General features: G+C 38.4%; 1 protein-coding gene across 2 annotated transcripts; it reads left to right on the forward strand.

Moving 5' to 3' along the window:
• The first annotated feature begins 138 nt into the window (after positions 1-138).
• Positions 139-12530, forward strand: LOC117327922 (tRNA-splicing endonuclease subunit Sen54-like). 2 transcript variants are annotated; one of them, XM_033885178.1, is made up of 10 exons: positions 139-402; positions 4168-4332; positions 4593-4656; positions 4901-4984; positions 5287-5438; positions 6754-7508; positions 7854-7911; positions 8671-8787; positions 8912-9035; positions 9107-12530. In XM_033885178.1, the coding sequence occupies exons 1-10, from the start codon at positions 338-340 to the stop codon at positions 9137-9139; spliced, it is 1617 nt and encodes a 538-aa protein (XP_033741069.1). In that variant the 5' UTR covers positions 139-337; the 3' UTR covers positions 9140-12530. The 2 variants fall into 2 exon arrangements, with proteins under 2 accessions (XP_033741069.1, XP_033741062.1); XM_033885171.1 differs by having other exon boundaries at positions 8912-12530.
• The last annotated feature ends 2619 nt before the right edge of the window (positions 12531-15149 follow it).

A 15149-nucleotide genomic window follows, 5' to 3' on the forward strand; every position in this document is an offset into this window, starting at 1 on the left:
GTCTAACTGATCAACTTTCGTCTTGACCTAAGATGTTTTCTTCCTTTTAATCAAACGCACAACGTGTTCCGATGCCAATCTAAATTTTATGAAAAAATAAGAAGTGTTCCGAAAATGAAATGCGCATTCGGAAAACAATTTAGAGCAAGAACAACATGCCAACTTGTTTGGAATCTTTTAATTTATCGAGAAATTATTACTATAATGTCATATATACAGTAAATAGTAAATGGAATTATAAAATGTGATTAACTGTACCTAAAACTCTACTTGCCTGTTAAATTGATAGAAAATCCCATTTAAATTGTCTGTGCCTGCAGAAAGTGCCAGACTGGTCATGGACGAAACTGCATGTAAAGTACAAGATCCGGATGCAGTACTATTGAAAGAAGGGATCCTGAGGTGATTTTGATTATTTTTTTTATGTAAGGTATGATAACGTGAGAGTTTCAAATTTGCCCTTTCTTCATCAAGAGATGCCCATAATGTGTGCACTTTCGGTGGCTGCAGCCGGGTGCACCTAATGAGTGTCCTGTCCTGTGAGGTTTTTTCACGCCCCGCAATTCGTTAAGTAAAATTTTTAAATATTTTTTTCTGTATCATACAGATGAACGTCGAACCCATTACCATGCCAAATTTCACTTGGATTGGACGTGTGCATATTATGCATTTTTTACGACAAAGTTACGGTGCAGCGCACATGCGAGTGTCCTGTGAGGTTTTTTCACGCCCCGCAATTCGTTAAGTAACATTTTCGAATATTTTTTTCTGTATCATACAGATGAACATCTAACCGATAAATTTGCCAAATTTGACTTTGATTGAACGAGTGCATAACATGCAAATATAACGGCGAAGACGAAGTAACGGTGCCATAAAACTGCGAGTGTCCTGCGAGGAATGTGACCTGTGAGGAATGAGTGTCCTGTGAGTGTTTTTGCACGCCCCGCAATTCATTAAATGATATTTTAGAATTATTTTTTCTGTATCATACAGATGAATATCTAACCTATTAACATGTAAAATTTGACTGTGATATAACGAGTGCATACTATACAAATGTACCGGCGAACACGAAGTTACGGTGCCATAAACATACGAGTGTCCTGTGAGGAATGAGTGTCCTGTGATTGTTTTTGCACGCCCCGCAACTCATTAAATGATATTTTAGAATTATTTTTTCTGTATCATACAAATGCACATTGATCCTATTACCATGCAAAAGTTGACCTTGATTGCACGATTGCATATTATATAAATGTACCGTCAAAGTTACATTGCAGGGTGTCCCGCGAGGTGTTCGCACGCCCCGTGATTTTGTTTACCTTTCGAATACAGTGTGTACTAGGCTAACTAGTGAGTGTCCTGTGGCGCCGTGCCAACCTCGGGTACCTTGCCGCAGGCATGGTCACTGGTGATTGAACTGCTCAAACTTTAAAACTATGTCCGTTATATAAGAATTACAAATACACCTATTTTCTCCCAAAGTACGTTTATAAGAATTAAACAAGAAATAACATTATTACCCCTGAAATATACGTATTTTCTCCCCAAGTCCGTTTATAAGAATTCTACAATAAATAACTTCAAAATAAGTTAAAACTTATAGTTAATATTCATATCTATTACACGCCTATCAATTCAACAACACGTGCAAAAAACTGACATGACACTCACCTTAAACTTACTGTAAATTCGTCGTAGCATTTATTTTATCCAAATATATTTTATTGACAAAAAGTACAGGGGGATTTGGCACAAGTTTTTGCAACTTATCAACGCCCTTTCCCAAAACAAATACAAAATTAAAATATTTGCCAAAATAAAGACTAAAGGTCACCAATTCAATATTTTTGTAATATCTTTGTAACATTGCTTTCCGATTTGTCAAAAGGCAGGAAGTACAGAACAAACAAATATCATGCATTTTAAAATCTATTACTTGTTTTTCGTAGCATTTGCTAAAATGTACTTGTTGATAGTAATAGACATCGCGTATATGTACGAATTGTGGGGTGTGCAAAAACCGCACTGGACACTGCACCGAAAATGAATAAATTTTCGATGTTCCTCTGTATGGTATAGAAAACTCTCACAGGACACTCATTCTTCACAGGACGCTCACGTGTGCACTGCACCGTAAATTTGTCGTAAAAATGCATCATATGCACACGTCCAATCCATGTCAAATTTGGCAGATTAATTGGTTAGATGTTCATCTGTATGATACAGAAAAAAATATTTAACAATGTCATTTAACGAATTGCGGGGCGTGCAAAAACTCTCACAGGACACTCATTCCTCACGGGACACTCATTCCTCACCGGACGCTCACATGTGTAATGCATCGTAACTTTGCCGGTACATTAGCATAATATGCACTCGTCCAATCAAAGTCAAATTTGGCAAATTAATCGGTTAGATGTTCATCTGTATGATACAGAAAAAATTATTCGAAAATGTCACTTAACGAATTGCGGGGCGTGAAAAAACCTCACAGGACACTCGCATGTGCACTGCACCGTAATTTTGTCGTAAAAATGCATAATATGCACACGTCCAATCCAAGTGAAATTTGGCATGGTAATGGGTTCGACGTTCATCTGTATGATACAGAAAAAATTATTTAAAAATATTACTTAACGAATTGCGGGGCGTGAAAAAACTCCCACAGGACACTCATTCCCCACAGGACACTCATTAGGTGGACCGGCTGCAGCCATAGATACTTGTGGACAAGGTTATGATGTTTTTTAATGAAAATGTTATGTTATAGACGAGTAAATTATTGTATTACGATCACATGCTTAGTTAAAAAAAACAAAAACAACAAATATATGTATATCATACCTTGACCTTTATATAATTAGTATTTAGTTATAAATACCGATCAACTTTGTAATGAAAGTTGCTGTATACATTTGTAGCAGAACTGGACATTGATGAACACGGGCGACCAAGTAGCTCCATTGGTAGAGCATTTGGCTAGTGTTTGGAGGTTCCAGGTTCGAACCCTGTCTGACCGTGCATTTTTCCTCTCCTATAAACTGTTACATTTATCACTCACTGACAAAGTGCTTTGCTCTGTCATTGGTTCATTGCAACCTAGCTTGACCTGAAGGCCAAAGATGGCCTTATAAATACTTAGTATTTATAAGTCAGTGGTATGACAAATATTTTAAATTTAGCATGCGATCATAATACAATAATTTACTTGTATATATGGTAATATTTTCATTTAAAACATCATACTTAAGTCCACAAGTACCTGTGACTTTGATTCACTAGCCTCCAAAAACTTGCACATGCATGTACCATGCATACAAGAGAGGCCATACTAAAATGACCTTAGCTGTCATGATAGAACTATTAAACAATACTAAAACAAACCAAATTTAAACCAATATTAATCATTATGTCTATCCTTTAATTTGACCTGGTTCTTCTGGTTCCTTCCAATAATTTCTTGTCTGCGCCATAACTTCTAGTTTGTTAAAGATATCTTGACAAAATTCGCAATGTACTTCCATCACCAAGTACCATTAGGTCAGACTGGACACTTTTTGAATAATTGTCCTTGTAATAAATTTTAAACCATTAAAATTTTAAAAGATTTTTTAATGAAATTTGCTGTATACCTTTATTACCTATGATAATTAAGGTGCAGTGCTCTGTCAATTGTTCATTACAACCTTGACCTGAAGTCCAAATATCAGATACTTACAAACTTTTGTCAGGCCATAATTTATAAAACATTGAAGAATTTTTGGCAAAACCTCCAGTATACTTGCATCACTTTATAAATATGTTAAACAGTAGAAATGCACTGCCATTTGGTGACTTTGACCTTGATCTAAAGGCAAGGTCAAGGTTCAATAAGTGTTTTATACCTTTAGCACCCACAGATGGTGTGTAACATGGCTTTTGAATGAAGTGAGATTTTTGTATTAGTTTATAGGTTCATTTTGTTATTCAAATTTCTTGTTGACGGTTAAAGGTCAGTAAGTAGCTTGAACTCTGTTGATTTGACATGGAATATCTGATTTGTGACTTCCTCCTCCTACCCTTCCCTGGCATTTGAATTTTAAAACAAATAATAAAAATTGTTGACAAATTTCAAAATATTTATGTACTAGCACATATTCATCTGAATTCTTTTCATTTTAGTGCTGAAGAGCTTTTCAAATATCGTAGACCCCTGGACAAGTCTGTACCAAACAGAGGAGGGGCTAAGGACTTTGAGCCTGACGGATCCTTTCTTCAATCCAAGTGGATAGAATCCCTCAGCCAGGAAAGGTCAAAGGTCCTAAGGGAGCAAAGAGTTGAACGAGAGTAAGTTTTTAGCTTTATAGGCCGAAGACAAGATGGGGCTTATTCTGTATCCAGCATCCATCCAGTCTTATTAGTCTAAAAGTAAATTGGACCTATGTGATATCCACTCGTTTATGACCATTTTGTTTTAAAGTTTGCTGATACTGTCAAGCGAATATATACAAACTTTCAACCAGGAAATGATTTAATTGCTAAAATAATTGAAACACAAAAAATTAGATAATTTATGTATTTAATATTTTTGTTTTGTTTATTGTTAGAGGTGGTTTGGTGAAGGGAGACTGGAACAAAGACCTCCAGCTGGTTGAACTTGAACGGGAAATGGTAAGATCTGGCAAAAAATGTAAAAATAAATATTGAAATTTCTTAAAAAGCTGAAGTTTTGTTTCTGACCAATTGATATCATCAATTGTAATGAATATTAGAATGTTTTTGTTTCCCTAAATTATTTCTGTGAAATTATGAAAGTCTGCCTCTTTATATCAGAAACAAATTAAATATCTCTAAACTTTAAGAGGAACATGGTAATGTAATTTCCTATTTATTTCATATCTGTCACTATTTGCAGGGGAAGTTTTGGACTTATATGGGATTTGTAGACAGCAGTAGGAAATGGTTGTTTCCCGAGGAGGCACTGTTTCTTATGGAAACTGTAAGTGAGATCCACGAATGCTCCATGTATAGCTTTCTGCATGCATTGTTATCTTTCTTCTATGACTGAATGTAACACCAAAGTTTGTCAGTGCTTTAGTGGCTTCATTTCTTGAGGAACTTTGATCAAACTTCACACAATGATAAAGGACCATAATATCTCATACAAGTTAATGAGTTTCGGGGTTTTTGATTCAAGTTCAAGGTCACTATTTCTATATTTACTGGGGCCGATATGGGAAATGTATTGCTTTGGCAATACCCAGTATACTTGTTTGATCAGTGAATATCTTTATCCTACAGAACACACTGGTGGTGAATTATAAAGGTTTACCACTCAGCATCCAGCAGGCATATGCTGCGTTCTTAGGAACTGTTTCCATGACAACGGAGTGTTACCAAGTATATGCCCACCTAAGGAGACTTGGCTATGTTGTGCTGCGACATCAAGGATGGTACGTGGTGGATTTAAACTGTCAGTATAACACGATATATATTAAATTCAATTCAATTCAATTTAAATATTTTTTATTAAAGTGTCACACATCAGATGCACAATGCAAATACATAATAAAGTTAGTGTAAAAACCTTCTTTTTTTTTAATTCACATCCACACAATACTTGAATCTGATGTCCATTCCACATTGGAATTATGTGACACTATGAATTAAAACGATTTCAATAATGTATCACAATTACTTTTTATATAGAATTTATCTACGTCAACATAAAATAGTATAGCAGGTTTTGGCAATTAAACTTAATACACATGATTACTGAGGAGTGCTGACATTTTATCAGTATTATTCATATAGTTAAAATTATCAATTATAATAAAAAGAAGTAGCATGGTTATGGAGCTCATTACTTATGTCAGCATACACTAGACATTCAAATAAAACATGCTGCTCATATTCTACTTTGTATACAGTTAAAAACTTAAAACACAATCTCTTCTCAATTGTTAATCTCTCATACCGCCCCATTTCCATACGTAACAGTGCAACACCACTCCTGAATTTTGTGAGAGCACTTCTATGAGCTGTAGGCATTAAAGCATGTACACATTTCTCAGTTTCATGATTATGTTTAAAAAGCTTATAAGACCTCATCTTGTTTCCACCATGTCTCCCATTCCTACTCTCATCTGTTAACATCCAAATTCCACTCATTTGGAAACTTATCCATCCCTCTCTGTTCACCTACATAATTATATAAACTCTTTAGTATCAAATATTGACATATCTAATTACCTTAACCTCTCACATACACAATATGTATCTCAGACAAAAGACAACTATTCTGCAAATTCACTGATGAATAATAATCCACTGTTGTTAATGGAAATAAAACTACGTTACCTAATTACCGAGTTGGAAAATGGTCTGTCCAGAATGCAGAATGTTATGTGTTATAATACTGATGAGGTGATAAAATATATATATATGTACAATATATAGCTAGAACTTTGGTGATGTTTGAATTCTAATGTTCAGGTAGATGTGGGCTTTATTCCCATCATTCAGCCATTTTGTGGTTTACCTTTAAACGTTGTTTTGGGTATTATTAATAAGTGGTAAATAGATTAGTAAACCTTGGATGGTAATCCAGCCATATTTCTTGCATGCCATCTTGATAAACGTACATTATTGGGGATTTCATAAGACTTTGATAGATGGAAAAATGATGGAAAGTATTTTTTTTTTCGAAAATATTTTCTCTTAAGCCTAAATTGTTTTACTCTGTAGCAACCTTTGATTTTTCTACAGCCTAGACATCACAACATATGAAAGAAAAATTCATCTAGACCAGCATGTTAAAACAGACAAAAAGAAAAGAAAACACAAGGGGGACAAAACATCCAATATCCCCGGTCTAGGTAAAGATCACAAGAAGGTCAAGGTCACTTCTGAAGACTCGGATCAGGAAATGTTGAAAGAACAGCTGGAGTGTGTTCATCCAGATAAGTGTGTATCACAGATGGAAGTGGATAGACCAGCTACAGCTGAAGTAGTGATTGATGATAGGCCACATGACAAGGATGTGTCAAACACTAGTGCGATGGATGATCTACCCGATACAGGGGACAGTGAGTTGACAGAAGAGTCGGATCCATTAAGTGTACCATACTCAGTGTGGGAGTTTGACAAGTTAGGTTTCCCTGACATTGGAGGTGTGGAAGTGTTGGAACTACAGATGCCCAGACTTGACCTACTTCCACATGGTGTAGATCTAAGTAATGCATCAACCACATTTGATGTCCGGGCATATTTTTCACAGCAAAGAAAACACCATAAAAAGCATCGCAGACAACAGAGGCAGGAGAGTGTAGAAAATTTAGAATTTTCCTATTCAGAAATGATTCATAAAAAGAAGAAAATAACTGCCTCAAATTGGGGAGAGTTTAAAAGGAAGATGGCAATCAGAGACTTGGAAGATGAACGTATGCTAGTTTCTCCAGCCGAGTGTCTTTGGGAAGGGGAGATAACCCCACTAGTAAAACCAAGTGATGCTACATCCACAGGTATTCATATATTAATACATTTGAAGTTACTGTTACTGTGTACTTCAGAGTGCTAAGTTTAAGGAAATTTACCTGTGTACTTTGTAGTTTACTAGTGCCTTGCTATTCATTACAAAAACAGGAACACCAACACGTATTATTATAAGCACATACTGAAAAGAAGTTTTGTCATCGGCTGTCTACTCAGCATGAGTTAAGTGTCACAAAATTTTCAAAAGCCCTCATGGAAATTTTTGAACAAATGGCAACAGATACAGGTGGATACTGGTAATTGTCCTGTTAGAGTAGCGCTAATGCTACAACTATCAAATTATTTTGGTACATGTGTCATATTCTCTGTTTCAGGCAGTATTCTGAACAAGTTGCATATTATTGAAAGTGTCAATCTTCCAATGAAACCAAGGTAAAGTATCATTATACACCTGTCCTGAAAATTGTAATTGATTGTTATTGATTAAAAAAAGTTATTTATTATTCCAAAAATGCAAACTCTATATTCCAAAGCATTAGTCGAGAGAAATAGTTTGTATTGGCTTGAAATAGGTCTGTTTTTCAGGACAATGTACTTGCTGTTTATGTATGCTGAATATGCATAAAAAGATGTACATTGTACAGGTATATTCATGCCCAAACTGGAGATGGCATATAGATACATGTTTTTTAACTGTGTAAAACATATATGTTTGAAGAAGAGGTATCAGATGTGAAGTAATTGACTTGAATGTTTTAAAGACTTTCAACTTTATGTAATATTTAGAAAAGTGTAATAAAATTTATGAGTACTGTTTGAATCCTTTCCATCTCTGGTGCGATCAACACTTTCTCTTCTCATACCTGTATGAAGTGTTGTGTTTGTATGCCGGAGCCCTGTCATATTTTATTGGTCTTTTCTCCATCTTTGATTACCCTAACTGTGGTGATAGGGTCCAATTTGATAACAGGAAGAAGTCCATTATTTTGATTTGTTTATTTCTAAAACCACAATCTGGTTGACAAAGAGAAACAATATTTTGCCGAAAGGTTTGACAGATTCTTTAATAAATCATTTTGTAGCGTCTACTTTTGAGAAGATCACAATTATTGTTTTGAATATGTACAAGCTTCAACTTTTAAAAATCTAGACAGATTGAACATTAATATATTTGATATTTTACCTGTTCAGGTACCAGGACACACCTGTTACTCTACCTGGTGGAACAGTTTTTGATGTTTACCTGCCTGATGCCAAGTTCAGAAAGTCAAGGCCAGGAGTTCCAAACTACAGAGTGTGTGTTTCAAAGTAAGGGACTTTTGTCTGTCTGTACAAATAAGTTTGTTGTATGAGGATGTTTCTGTAGAGGAAAAGATAGATAATATTCCTTCATTTTGATCTATTTTAATGTCGGTACAAATTTATATTTTAGGATTCATGAAAGTCCACCAAGTCTTCAACAAATTGTGAGTACTCAAGGATCATTTCCGGATGGTGTTCCAGTCAGCTGGGCAGTGCTTGATCATGGAGATATAGCCTTCTATCAGTTTTCTGACATCTGTCTCCCACAGGAAGTGTCAATGGGGTAGGGACCAGACTGGACTAGCGAGGTATAGAGACCACAGACATCTGTCTCCCACAGGAAGTGTCAATGGGGTAGGGACCAGACTGGACTAGTGAGGTATAGAGACCACAGACATCTGTCTCCCACAGGAAGTGTCCATGGGGTAGGGACCAGACTGGGCTGGTGAGGTATAGAGTCCACAGACATCTGTCTCCCACAGGAAGTGTCCATGGGGTAGGGGCATCACAGGAATAGTGAGGTATAGAGATCACAGACGTCTGTCTCCCACAGGAAGTGTCAATGGGGTAGGGACCAGACTGGACTGGTGAGGTATAGAGACCACAGACATCTGTCTCCCACATGAAGTGTCAATGGGGTAGAGGCCAGACTGGACTAGTGAGGTATAGAGACCACAGATGTCTGTCTCCCACAGGAAGTGTCCATGGGGTAGGGACCAGACAGGACTAGTGAGGTATAGAGACCACAGACATCTGTCTCCCACAGGAAGTGTCAATGGGGTAGGGACCAGACTGGACTAGTGAGGTATAGAGACCACAGACATCTGTCTCCCACAGGAAGTGTCAATGGGGTAGAGACCAGACTGGACTAGTGAGGTATAGAGACCACAGACATCTGTCTCCCACAGGAAGTGTCAATGGGGTAGGGACCAGACTGGGCTGGTGAGGTATAGAGACCACAGACATCTGTCTCCCACAGGAAGTGTCCATGGGGTAGGGACCAGACTGGACTGGTGAGGTATAGAGACCACAGACATCTGTCTCCCACAGGAAGTGTCCATGGGGTAGGGACCAGACTGGACTAGTGAGGTATAGAGACCACAGACATCTGTCTCCCACAGGAAGTGTCAATGGGGTAGGGACCAGACTGGACTAGTGAGGTATAGAGACCACAGACATCTGTCTCCCACAGGAAGTGTCAATGGGGTAGAGACCAGACTGGACTAGTGAGGTATAGAGACCACAGACATCTGTCTCCCACAGGAAGTGTCAATGGGGTAGGGACCAGACTGGGCTGGTGAGGTATAGAGACCAGACATATGTCTCCCACAGGAAGTGTCAATGGGGTAGGGACCAGACTGGACTAGTGAGGTATAGAGACCACAGACATCTGTCTCCCACAGGAAGTGTCCATGGGGTAGGGACCAGACTGGACTAGCGAGGTATAGAGACCACAGACATCTGTCTCCCACAGGAAGTGTCAATGGGGTAGGGACCAGACTGGACTTGTGAGGTATAGAGACCAGACATATGTCTCCCACAGGAAGTGTCAATGGGGTAGGGACCAGACTGGACTAGTGAGGTATAGAGACCACAGACATCTGTCTCCCACAGGAAGTGTCCATGGGGTAGGGACCAGACTGGACTAGCGAGGTATAGAGACCACAGACATCTGTCTCCCACAGGAAGTGTCAATGGGGTAGATACCAGACAGGAATAGTGAGGTATAGAGACCACAGACATCTGTCTCCCACAGGAAGTGTCCATGGGAAAGGGACCAGACTGGACTAGTGAGGTATAGAGACTACAAACATCTGTCTCCCACAGGAAGTGTCAATGGGGTAGGGACCAGACTGGACTAGTGAGGAATAGAGACCACAGATGTCTGTCTCCCACAGAAAGTGTCAATGGGGTAGGGACCAGACTGGACTAGTGAGGTATAGAGACCACAGACATCTGTCTCACACAGGAAGTGTCAATGGGGTAGGGACCAGACTGGACTAGTGAGGTATAGAGACCACAGACATCTGTCTCCCACAGGAAGTGTCAATGGGGTAGGGACCAGACTGGACTAGTGAGGTATAGAGACCACAGACATCTGTCTCCCACAGGAATTGTCAATGGGAAAGGGACCAGACTGGACTAGTGAGGTATAGAGACTACAGACATCTGTCTCCCACAGAAAGTGTCAATGGGGTAGGGACCAGACTGGACTATTGAGGTATAGAGACCACAGACATCTGTCTCCCACAGGAAGTGTCAATGGGGTAGGGACCAGACTGGACTAGTGAGGTATAGAGACCACAGACATCTGTCTCCCACAGGAAGTGTCAATGGGGTAGGGACCAGACTGGACTAGTGAGGTATAGAGACCACAGACATCTGTCTCCCACAGGAATTGTCAATGGGAAAGGGACCAGACTGGACTAGTGAGGTATAGAGACTACAGACACCTGTCTCCCACAGGAAGTGTCAATGGGGTAGGGACCAGACTGACTAGTGAGGTATAGAGACCACAGACATCTGTCTCCCACAGGAAGTGTCAATGGGGTAGGGACCAGACAGGACTAGCTAAGTATAGAGACTACAGACATCTGTCTCCCACAGGAAGTGTCAATGGGGTAGGGACCAGACAGGACTAGCTAAGTATGGAGACCACAGACATCTGTCTCCCACAGGAAGTGTCCATGGGGTAGGGACCAGACTGGACTTGTGAGGTATAGAGACCACAGACATCTGTCTCCCACAGGAAGTGTCAATGGGGTAGGGACCAGACTGGACTAGTGAGGTATAGAGACCACAGACATCTGTCTCCCACAGGAAGTGTCCATGGGGTAGGGACCAGACAGGAACAGTGAGGTGTAGAGACCACAGATGCATGTCTCCCACAGGAAGTGTCAATGGGGTAGGGACCAGACTGGACTAGTGAGGTATAGAGACCACAGCCATCTGTCTCCCACAGGAAGTGTCAATGGGGTAGGGACCAGACTGGACTAGTGAGGTATAGAGACCACAGATGTCTGTCTCCCACAGGAAGTGTCCATGGGGTAGGGACCAGACTGGGCTGGTGAGGTATAGAGACCACAGACATCTGTCTCCCACAGGAAGTGTCCATGGGGTAGGGACCAGACTGGACTAGTGAGGTATAGAGACCACAGACATCTGTCTCCCACAGGAAGTGTCAATGGGGTAGGGACCAGACTGGACTAGTGAGGTATAGAGACCACAGACATCTGTCTCCCACAGGAAGTGTCCATGGGGTAGGGACCAGACTGGACTAGTGAGGTATAGAGACCACAGACATCTGTCTCCCACAGGAAGTGTCCATGGGGTAGGGGCCAGACAGGACTAGTGAGGTATAGAGACTACAGACATCTGTCTCCCACAGGAAGTGTGAATGAGAATTGCCTATGCATATTACAGAAGCAATAAATACATATATATAAGGAGAATTCTATACATCCTATATAGTATAACTTACATAACACTTATCAAACAATTTGTATGACAAACTGAATAGCACCAGTTACAGATGTAAAATCTGTGAGAAATCATATGGAAGATAAGAAAATAAATCACTATCTAAGACCATCCTTTTCCAGCACAGAGACAGAAATTCAGGTCATGGTCACTACTACCCTAATAGATATTAATTGTCACTACTTTGTTGAATTTGAAAGTTTCTTTTCAACAAAAAAATCATTTTTTGTTGAATTCTATTTGAAAATAAATTCATATTTAAAAGTTTGGTTCTTTCTTCCTTGTTCTTTACTGTTCATTAGGTCATCTGACAAGTACAACCTATACATTGTAGTTAGCCATGGTGTTTCATCTGTCGTTGTACAGCATCCACTATCTGTAAATTGTTCACATTTCAAACTTCTTCTCAAGTTCCACTAGTGGAATTAACTCAAGCTTGCCTTTACTGATCTTGAGATGGTTCTGACCAATTGCAAGTGCTGTTAATTTTTATGGCAGCCCAAAATCCAATATAGTCACTATGACTGCTATTTTGAAAATCAAATTTTAAAAACTTCTCCAGTTCAGACAGTTGGATTGCTAGGTCAGGAGTGATCCTCAGATGACCTGTTGTAACACATGTAACGGGTAAATATTTGTTACAACAGGTATCAAATGAAACCATATGTTAACATGGGTAACTATGGTAAATATGTGTTACCACATGTATATAAGATTAATATGTGTTAACAAAAGTAACTAGGGTAAATGTGATGTGTTACCACAGGTAAATGAGGTTAATATGTGTTATCACAAGTAACTAGGGTAAATATTTATAAACACGGTTAACTAAAATAATAAATGTGTTAGCATAGGTAAATAAGGTTAATATTTGTTAAAAAAACAATAACTAGGCCCCGTCCCTCAGGCCTCTAGGAGGCCAAGCCCACTGTTTATACAAATAGAGGTTACACAATGAGTGGTTGTTGGATATGAAATTTAGTTCACACGAGTGTGAAATAAATTCCATTTCCAAAAATTGCGAGTCGTGTGACCTGTTTCTACCACAATAATATCGGCTTGAATCGAAGAGAAACGTGGCCAAGTCTTATTTCACATATGCAAATAAGGTGTACAGATGACAGCTTGGACCCAGTTATATGATGTCATTCGATTATTGATGAAGTCAATAACAATTGCAGCTTGGGTAAAAGTTTGAATTCTTGACCAATCATAAGACTGGAAGGTCATATTGGAATATAACCTATATATATCCAACAGTCGGCACATTTATCCAATGGTTTGAGAGTGGAATAACACAGCGTAAGTTGGTTCTTCTTCACCCAAGGATGCTTCAGACTAATTATGGACAAAATCCTTTCATTCCTACTGAAGAGTAAGGATTTAATATGTATAAACACAGGTAACTCACATAATATATGTGTTACCACAGGTAAATAAGGTTAATATGGGTTAACACAAGTAATTAGGGTAAATATGTGTCAACACAGGTAACTAGGGTAAATATGTGTCAACACAGGTAACTAGGTAAATATGTGTCAACACAGGTAACTAGGGTAAATATGTGTCAACACTGGTAACTAGGGTAAATATGTGTCAACACAGGTAACTAGGGTAAATATGTGTCAACACAGGTAACTAGGGTAAATATGTGTCAACACAGGTAACTAGGTAAATATGTGTCAACACAGGTAACTAGGTAAATATGTGTCTACACAGGTAACTAGGGTAAATATGTGTCAACACAGGTAACTAGGGTAAATATGTGTTAACAAAAGTAACTAGGGTAAATATTTGTCAACACAGGTAACTAGGGTAAATATATATGTTAACACAGGTAAATAAGGTTAAAATGTGTTAACACAAGTAACGAGTGTAAATATGTGTTAACGTAAGTAACTAGGGTCAATATTTGTTAACACAAGTAACTAGGGTAAATATTTGTCAACACAGGTAACTAGGGTAAATATATGTTAACACAGGTAAATAAGGTTAAAATGTGTTAACACAAGTAACTAGGGTAAATATGTATCAACACATGTAACTAGGGTAAATATGTGTTAACACAGGTAACTAGGGTAAATATGTGTTAACACAGGTAAATAAGGTTAAAATGTGTTAACACAAGTAACGAGGGTAATTATGTAATCGCCTCATTTACCATTCTGATTTTCAGAAATAAGGGCATGTGCAGGGGTATCTTAGTTAGCTTCTGATCGAATAACAGATCCAGTTGTCCATTGACTCATGGGAATTGCAGGAGGTATTAGTCAGCCATCCTGGTGACAGTTCTAGTTAGCCATCGACATAGAGGCTAAATATACAAACCTTGTGGATGATATATCCTAGTTATATTACCACAACATATTTTCATCTACCAATCAAATTGTGTGTTACATCTCAAATGAATTAGGGTCCTTCTTTTGACTGCTGTTAAAGGTATTCAACACTTGTAGTGTTAATACATATTTCTGTTAAACTGGCTTATTGCCAAATCAATTGTCCAGAACAATGTATCAGATCTCTTGTTTCAACTCTTTATACCATTGGTATACAATAGCAATAACAAAAGAGACCAAATGCTGACTTTCTCAGCATAAAAACTTTTATCAAATATGGATTTTGAAATATTGTTTATTTAAATGATTAGAATTGGACCGATGAAATAATCCTATGTTCTCCATACAATATACCTATAACTCCACAATAGTTAACAGTGAGAAGATCAATGAATTAACCAGACCATTTACAGAGTATTGTTTATAGTGTGTACAGTCTCTTTGGTAATACTGCAGCATTTCTAAAGATGACCAAAGTTTGTCCTATAAATGTCACTTTGAAATAAAAGTTTTCACCAGTGAGTGGCAAGGATCAGAAGACTACTCACT

The sequence above is a fragment of the Pecten maximus genome, chromosome 1 (assembly GCF_902652985.1).
Source record: "Pecten maximus chromosome 1, xPecMax1.1, whole genome shotgun sequence".
NCBI classification, from domain to species: Eukaryota; Metazoa; Mollusca; class Bivalvia; order Pectinida; family Pectinidae; genus Pecten; species Pecten maximus.

Bases quoted from the DNA above. Each gene is read 5' to 3' on its own strand.
- LOC117327922 (XM_033885171.1), top strand. From the start codon at position 338: ATGGACGAAACTGCATGTAAAGTACAAGATCCGGATGCAGTACTATTG. The intron at 7,509-7,853 runs GTATTCATATAT...TCTCTGTTTCAG, and splicing joins AAGTGATGCTACATCCACAG to GCAGTATTCTGAACAAGTTG. The intron at 8,788-8,911 runs GTAAGGGACTTT...TTTATATTTTAG, and splicing joins TACAGAGTGTGTGTTTCAAA to GATTCATGAAAGTCCACCAA.